The sequence below is a fragment of the Tasmannia lanceolata genome, unplaced genomic scaffold (genome assembly GCF_043159265.1).
Source record: "Tasmannia lanceolata isolate RefF3 unplaced genomic scaffold, GAP_Taslan_0.1 ptg000002l, whole genome shotgun sequence".
Classification (NCBI taxonomy): Eukaryota; Viridiplantae; Streptophyta; class Magnoliopsida; order Canellales; family Winteraceae; genus Tasmannia; species Tasmannia lanceolata.
In genome coordinates, this window is record NW_027518679.1 from 50,785,222 (window position 1) to 50,794,030 (window position 8,809).

The window sequence follows — 8,809 nt, forward strand, 5'->3', positions numbered from 1 at the left end:
CACTCTAAATCACTGATAGGCTTATTTAAACCACTGTTTACCCTATATAAACCAGTTGTAAACACTCTAAACCACTGATAAGCCTGTATAAACCACTTATAAACACTATAAACTACTGCTCACCCTGTATAAATCACTTATAAACACTTTAAACCATTGTTAATCCTTATAAACCAATTATAAACACTCTAAACCACTGGTAAGCATTAATAAACCACTACTTAGGATTATAAACCACTACTGAGGATTCTTAACCAAAGAAGCTATATAAACCACTTATAAACACCCACTTCAGTAGTGGTTTATAATAGTGAAATAGTAGTTTAACTTAAGAAATTAGTGGTTTACAGTAAAATATCAATGATTATAAAGTGGAAAACAGTAGTTTAACATGGAAAACTTTCATTCAAGTTTATAAACATGCCTTATAATTGAAAGAGAAGGGAGAGGGGTAGAAATACAAATATTTCCATTGAATGGAGGCTTTGTGCAATGGAATGGTGGTTTCTAGTGAAGATTTTTGCTATTTCGAAATCTAATAATGTTTTTTTGCAATAGTTGTTATAAATGGAGGCGTTTTCCAATGCAATGAAGGGTTAGGGAGGCTTTGACATCTAAAAATGAGGTTTTCAGCAATAGAATGAAGCTTTTGGCATCTAACAATGGAGGTTTTTGGGTTTCAAAAATAGAGGTTTTTGGGTTTTTCATACGTACGTAGGTGAGAGGAAGAAGAAGAAGAGAGAAAAATGTGGGTTTTGGGATTTGTATTCTAAATGTAATCATTTGAAAAAGGTGATTTGATAGGGAAAGAGAGAGAGAGAATCAAGGGTATTTTAGTCATATGCACTCTTGATTGGTGATTTACAAAACACCCCTCTTCAAATGTCATAGTCAGTAGAAACCCCTTCTATTTGGTCATTTTCCCTTATTTTTCTACAACGGAGTTCCGTATATCGGGAAACATAGAAGTCGGCAAGTCGCGCATACAGCGTACCGTCAATCTCATTAAAGAACCCGTGACCCTCACTCCAAAGGACTCTGAGAATAAATCAAGAGGGAGAGAGAGAGAGAGAGGAATGGAAACCAGGAAGCTCAATCTTCTCATCTCATCGAGGAAGCTGAATCCCCTCATCTTCCTCGTTTTAGTCATCTTTCTCGTCTTACTCTTCATCCGATCTTCTGTCCGTCTAAACAAAATCCAACCCACTTCTCACTTATTCAAACATCCCAAAACCCAAAACCACGAGACCCAAATCCCACACCACCCTCTCGACCCACTCACCATAGAAGAAATCAACCAAGTTCGATCCATCCTCTTATCCTATACACCCAACTCCTTCCCTTCTATCCACTCCTTAGTCCTACAAGAACCCAAAAAATCCCAAGTCCTTAAATGGAAGAAAGGCGACCCTCTCCCTCCTAGAAAAGCGACAGTCATAACCTACTCGGCCGGCCGGTCTAACATCCTCACGGTCGACTTGGGCTCGAACCGGGTCACCCGGCTCGAGACAAAAACCGGCTCCGGCTACCCGACCCTCACTGCCGATGACATAGAATTCGTCTTGCGGGTACCGTTCGAAAGCCCCGAGTTCAACCGGTCCATCTCCGAGCGAGGCGTCCCACTCTCCGATGTGATTTGCGGGCCTCTCGCCCCCGGCTGGTTCGGCCCGAAGGAAGAAGGCCAGCGCCTGGTTAAAGTCCAGTGTTTTTCCAGCGAAGGGACGGCAAATTTCTTCATGAGACCCATCGAGGGTCTAGCCTTGTTGGTCGACTTGGATACAAAAAAGGTAGTGTGAAATAACCAATTACTCCAAAAGTTTATACCGTACATGTTGCCTTCTCTTTTGGGTTGGCCATTTGATGTAGATTTTTAATATCATTGAGATTTAAACCCATGACAATTGAGCTCTAATACCATGTGAGACAACCAATTACTTCACAATTGAGCTCTAATACCATGTGAGACAACCAATTACTTCAAAAGCTTAAGCTGCCTTTTATACTTTAACAGGTAATAAATATCTATGATAATGGGCGTGGTATTCCGATTCCAAAGGCGGAGAACACGGATTACACGTACGCCGCACAAAACAAGCCGCCCGAGTCATTACCTCTTAACCCGGTCTACATGACTCAGCCGGATGGACCTAGTTTCCAGGTCGAAGATGGGCACATGGTGAAATGGGCCAACTGGGAGTTTCACCTGAAGCCCGACCCACGAGCCGGGTTAGTGATTTCTCGAGCCAGGGTTCGGGACTCGGAGACGGGTGAGTTGAGGAGTGTGATGTACAAAGGGTTCTTGTCGGAGCTTTTTGTCCCGTATATGGATCCGAGCGAGTCATGGTATTTCAAGACGTATTTGGATGCGGGCGAGTACGGGTTCGGATTGCAGGCCTTTCCGCTCGATCCGTTCAATGAGTGCCCTCCGTACGCTCACTACATGGATGCCGCATTCACGGCGTCCGACGGGAGGCCGTACGTGAGAGAGAACATGGCTTGCGTCTTTGAACGGAATGCCGGCGATGTCATTTGGCGGCACTCTGAGACCCTTATTGCCGGCAAGAAGGTAATTAACAGTCACTCTCCGAGGAAGGCCGTATTTTTTCTTGATTATTTATTTGAGATTTTATGCTGTGTGTGCATGTTAAGTCCGGTACGTATTTTAAAAAAAATGTGCTGTGGGGACAACATTGTAGGATGATCCAAACTGTCATTTGTTGGGCAGGCCACAACCTAAATAGGAGACCTAACTATCTAACTCTCCAATCTGTCTAGTGCACATTGTACAATCCTTTATAGATGGTCGAGGGTTAGGATCATCCTTTGAAAATGATCTACTGGGTACAGCCCATCTACGCACGCAGACATGTACAGCATATAAAATATCTATCTCCTACTTGTCAAATTTTAATTTCGATCAGTATGAGAAAACCAATTTAGCACTCACAATTAGTACTGCCAATTAAGGACTCATTTGGGATAAGATCTACTTATGTCCGCGGCATCACCCGTTGGGTCTTACTCGTCCGGACCTGTAGATCTACTAATTAAAATCAGAGAGTCTCTCTTACTATTGTCTGGCACAAGTAAAATTCTTTGAACGAACACTGAAAAATAATCACATAAGCAAGACAACCATCCATAATTGTTTAAGATTAAACACCTAGTGACATCCATCATAAAAAAATAAAGAAGTAAAATTCTTTGCAAACAGAAAATTTTAAGGCTGTGTTTTCAGGCCGAGTAAGAAAGGCTTTGATGACTAATGGTTCATATTATATTAGGAAAATGAGAGCGACGGTTAGAGTTTGATGAAAAGGATCCATTGGATAACCTAAGTTTATTTACAACCATACTTAAAATTAACCCGCCACCTGTTAGATACTTAGATTAGGCTAATTGGGTCAGGATAGTCAGGTTGAGTTAAATTTTCAGTTAGGTTGGGTTAGGGTAGGTTTCATTCACCAATGCATTATTTAAGGACTATGAAAAATTGTTTCAAAGTATATACATATAGTAACAACGATATTTTTGGCTCCCTGATGTGACAAATTGATGTGATCGAATTCCTTGATTTCTTTAGGCTCCGTTCGTCTATGCCCATTACCAGTGACCACACACCTTTTGGTTGATCCTAGCATTCCGTCAATCAAAGTTATCAAACAACTTGAGGAAAGCATTTATTGAGGAAAAGGTTTTCTCAAGTTTGTTTTACTTTTCAAAATTTAGAGGCAATTGATAGGTTTTAGGGATATCATTACAAATTAAAGGTCCTAGTAATTAAACTTGAACTGAGTTTGCTCCAATTATTATTTTTTTCCATGTGTAATCAAACACTAGAAAAGCATGAAATTTTGGAAACATTTTCTTTTCAGAACTTTTGCCAAAAAATTCTGACCATGCAAAGAGGGACTTGCTGTTCTAACAAACAAATTAATGTTAGTTGTTGATTTTTGTAGGCCTCAAAGAGTGATGCCACATACAGTGATAATATGATCTTAGTGATAGCAAGGTTGTTTCATTCATTTTGATATTGCTGGCGTCCATCGCAGCGGCTGGTCTATTGCATGTCAAGACCAACCACCTCATGAGACAAAAGCTGTTGTCGGACATGCGATAGACCAGCTGTGAAGTTCCTTTCCCGATGGACCTTGCAAATTCTTTTTGAAAATGAGAGGACGATACTTTTAGTAATTTTAGCTAGTGACAAAAGGAGACAGATGCCTCACCTACATAGGTAAGTACGTAGTATACAATTGGCCTAATGGCCTCACATTGAACATAGAGTTTGAACCCATGTGCCCTCTTCTCCACTCCACACGTCATAATATTACCCTCCGTTGAGAGAGAGAGAGAGAGAGAGAGAGAGAGAGAGAGAGAGAGAGAGCTAAGTGCGTCCCCCAAAATCATCCCGTTCACTTTTGCATGAATGGCTGGGATTAAAAAGGCTGTTTTTTTAAGTTATAATAAGGCTACTAATGTTGAAGTTGGCACTACCATATTTTAATAATTGCACAAACCTAGCTTGTCTTTTCTTCGTTACTTGGTTTTGGAGAGCTTTATGTACTGTAATATCCTTTGTTAGCTTTTTAAATAATAAATGACAAGATAAGTTAGTGCAATTATTAAAATATAATAGTGCCATTGTGCCAACATCCGTAGCCCGAGCCATTAGTGAAATTGCGAAAGTGAATGGTGAAACAACCTCAAAAATAAAATCTAAAGTTATTAGATTTGCATCTGCTTTTTGAATATGAATGAATCTGAAATTCTGAATTTTCATTGCATCATCGTGACATTGTGGAATTTGTGTGACACAGATTCTAGAAACAAGGCCAAAAGTGACGCTAGTAGTTCGCATGGCAGCAACCGTGGGGAATTACGATTACATCCTCGATTGGGAATTCCAAACAGACGGCCTTATTCGCATCAAGGTCCAACCTACCCCACTCTCTCTACTTTATTTTTCAAACTCTGCCTAACTGAGAGCGAAAGTGAGCAAATCACTACACACCACATGGCATATAAGGAGAACTTTTGCCATTTTAAGAAAAATAAAAAATAATAAACAAGAGACGAATGCTAAACTCATGGACGCTTCCTTGCGAAAATGGGCTGAAAGGGCGTCCCTTCGGCTACACGTCAAACAATATTTAATGCACAATAGTGACTTACAGCCAATGGGGGCTCCCTTTCTGCCCATTTTTGCAAGGGCACCCTTGAGTTTAACATACCTCTAAACAAGAAACTAAGACAAGGCACCTTGAGTTTAACATACCTCTAAACAAGAAACTAAGACAAGGCACCTTGAGTTTAACATACCTCTAAACAAGAAACTAAGACAAGGCACCTTGAGTTTAACATACCTCTAAACAAGAAACTAAGACAAGGCAAGTAGTTGTCAACTTGTTAAGAGGCTATTGCTGGTTCCATACTCACGAGGTTCCTCAATTTGGTTTCCCTATCATTATTCTAAAGAAAATGGGTAGTGGCACCCATAATTTTACCCACAATCATCATTCATATCAGGTTATCTTTTTTAAAATTCGCTTATACTTTTCTATATCTATAAACTAGGGGACTTAGAACCATGGTTTTAAAATTCAGCAGAAATCTGAAATTTCGGCAGGACCGAAACCAAATTGTTCCAAAACCAAAATTGGCGAAATTTACTTTACCATATTCCGAATTCAACGGTTTCAAGAAATTCCCTGTATCGTGGTCTAGATCTAGAACTACGCTCAATGGTGGGAAGGATCTTCTTAAAAAGCATACTACGGTTTAGCATGCTAGGAGTGGGAGTAATCATTCGATCTTCGCTCGCCAACGAAATTTCGGCAAAATTTTCAATAAAATATTTGATTTGTTATTTCTTTACAGAATTTCGGCCAAAATTTCGGTTTTGGTGAGGACCAAAATTATACCCGAAACCGAAATTTAAAGCCTTGCTTACAGCCAAGATGCAACCTTGGGACATCCAATGGTTTTTGGCCGTGTCCTGGTTCTTTAATGAGAAATTGAAAGACAGCATGTGGCCAAAACTCATTGCCGGTACCATGGAGCGCATCTTTGGTTGAGCGTTCCCTCTTCTTCTTCTTTTTTTCTCAAAAATCTAACATGCTTGGATGCTTAATTACTACAACTCACTAGTAGATTTAACGCGCCATTATTGGTTACTTCACCCAGTTGGCACGATCTAAATATCAATGGTTAACCCTAAACTCTAGATCAAAGCAGGTCCCACCTTTGATTGATCCGAACTATTCATTTTATAGCGGTTGCATTTTATCTCCAATGGCCCGAAAATCACAGTGATCACGCAATCTTAACATCCAAAACAAGGCTTATAAATGGACGGTTAAGATCAATTGTAGCTGGGAACCACCATGCTTGAGTGGGGGTGTCACATTGTATTACAATGAGATCGCGCCCTATCGAAGCACTCCTCCTCTCTCTCTCTCTCTCTTTCTTGGCACTAATAACTTAATTAATGAACTTAAACAGGTAGGGCTTAGTGGGATGATGCTAGTGAGAGGAACGCCTTACAAGAACTTGAATCAAGTGCCGGACTCCGAGGATTTGCATGGCACTTTGGTATCGGACAATGTCATTGGGGTCATCCATGATCACTTCATCACTTTCTACCTCGACATGGACGTCGATGGCTCGAACAATTCATTCGTCCAGTTCAATCTACAGAAGGAGGATACAACTCCCGGAGAGTCGCCTAGACGGAGCTACATGAAAGTTAAAAGAAATGTGGCTAAGACAGAGAAAGACGCGCAAATCAAATTCAAGCTCTATGATCCCTCAGAGTACCATGTCATTAATCCTTCAGAGAGATCGAGTATTGGGAATCCAACGGGATACAAGGTCGTTCCTGGGGGTACGGCGGCTAGCTTGTTAGATCTCAGTGACCCCCCTCAGATTCGAGCTGCATTCACTAACAATCAGGTAAAATTTGGCCATTGGTTGTACTCCACCAAATTGCATTTTAATGTTCTTTGAGTTTTATATTTTATAAATGCACTTTGGTGATGAGGGTGCGCACTTGAGTTTAGCACTCCTCAACTTTTAAAATCCAACTAGAAAAGTCTAAAAGAAGGAAAAGAGTGTGATTATCAAAATAAGGGAGTGTAGATATCATTTCCCACTGATAAAAATACACTCGGAGAACAAGGCCAGATAGATCTTCAAGGTAATCTCATTTATTTCTGTATTTTGATATTAGATATGGGTAACTCAATACAACCGGGATGAGGAATGGGCAGGTGGACTATTTGTGTATCAGGGCAAAGGAGAAGACACTCTTGCGGTTTGGTCCGAGAGGTAAGAACATTTGATAAATAGAATCTCCTATAGAAATTGATATTTGCACCCCTACCCACTTATTTTGATATTCACACCTAAGTACCTAACACTTTTTTCTTCTTATAGGAACCGGCCAATAGAGAACCGAGATATTGTTCTATGGTACACATTGGGATTCCACCATGTACCTTGCCAAGAGGATTTCCCTATCATGCCTATAGTCAGTTCAAGCTTTGATCTGAAGCCCGTCAATTTCTTCGAGAGAAATCCCACTCTTAGGGCCAAACCCAACACTGAAAAAGATCTTCCCACTTGCTGAGCAACTGCTTCAGCTTAAATGAATGTGGGTACAGTTCATAAATGTGAGCACGAATTGTACATTGTTAGAATTTATCAGATCAAATCTAAAAAGATCTGACCGTTGAATCGTAATTGTAGTCTATGTTTTTTGCACAGATAGAAATGAGAGATGACATCTGCTCCATACATTCCTTTTTGAGAATACAATAAGAGGCTCTTTTTTTTTTTATAATTTTTAGAAATGATTCAAATTTATTAAAGAGAAAAAACCATGACCGAGACAAGCATGGGAATACATATATTAATAGAGATTAGGGAAGATAGAGGGGAGTAGCCCTTGTCAAGGAGGGAGAAAATAAAAAGCCTCAATAGATGCTCGGATACCCCTTTACGAGGTACACGATCTGAATCTCCATTTGCCGACCTGATGTGGAGGAATTGAATCCGGGTGTCCCTCAACCGGGTTTGAAATCTCATCAATATGTCAAATTTCAACGAAAATCCTTGAAAATCCCCTATGTTTTGTTTTTTTATTAAAAAAATGGAATTCCTTTGAAGCCCCTGTCTCGATAATGACATACTTTTTGAAACATAATTTTAAGGGAAATGATTTCAGCACTCCACTGTTATAATAATATGGGCGAAGTATGTTGTCTTTTAGTATTTACACAGCTTGATAGAGCTTTTTGAGAACTGGAATATCCCTCTGACAACCCTTTAAATACTAAGCGAAACGTTAGAGTGTTGATATCATTTTCCCATTTTTATATTAGCATCACCTTCGAAGACCTTATTTCGATAATAACACCTACTTCACTTTTCTTTAGAGAGATGAGCATCAAACACTCATTTGGTCAAATCCACCTTCATTTCTACCCTAGCTTCACTTTGCTTTAGCCCCCAATCACTTCACTTCCTACCCAAGGATGACAGTCAGACAAGCAAGGGCGAAAGTGAAGAAGCTTAAAAAAGGTGACTTAGAACAACAGCAGTTCAAGTTTTATTTACAGGACCTTTAATTTAGGTCAATAATAAATTTGCACCCCCTGCAGGATAATTTGCATCCTGTAAGGAGGATATGTGGCAGACTTTTAACACTTTTTCATTTTTAGGGGTGCGAATTTATCATCTCCCTTAATTTATAATGATATCAATAAAATTTATTAGGGAGTTGCTAGGCAATTTCGTGGAAAGCAAT

General features: G+C 39.8%; 1 protein-coding gene across 1 annotated transcript; it reads left to right on the forward strand.

Annotated features, from left to right (window-relative positions):
- The first annotated feature begins 938 nt into the window (after positions 1-938).
- On the forward strand, positions 939-7,797 carry LOC143877415 (amine oxidase [copper-containing] gamma 2-like). Its single transcript, XM_077379456.1, has 6 exons — positions 939-1,787; positions 2,012-2,566; positions 4,821-4,934; positions 6,505-6,954; positions 7,232-7,329; positions 7,438-7,797. The coding sequence occupies exons 1-6, from the start codon at positions 1,077-1,079 to the stop codon at positions 7,628-7,630; spliced, it is 2,121 nt and encodes a 706-aa protein (XP_077235571.1). The 5' UTR covers positions 939-1,076; the 3' UTR covers positions 7,631-7,797.
- Positions 7,798-8,809: the final 1,012 nt, after the last annotated feature.

Bases quoted from the DNA above. Each gene is read 5' to 3' on its own strand.
- LOC143877415 (XM_077379456.1), top strand. From the start codon at position 1,077: ATGGAAACCAGGAAGCTCAATCTTCTCATCTCATCGAGGAAGCTGAAT. The intron at 4,935-6,504 runs GTCCAACCTACC...GAACTTAAACAG, and splicing joins ACGGCCTTATTCGCATCAAG to GTAGGGCTTAGTGGGATGAT. The intron at 6,955-7,231 runs GTAAAATTTGGC...TTTTGATATTAG, and splicing joins CTGCATTCACTAACAATCAG to ATATGGGTAACTCAATACAA.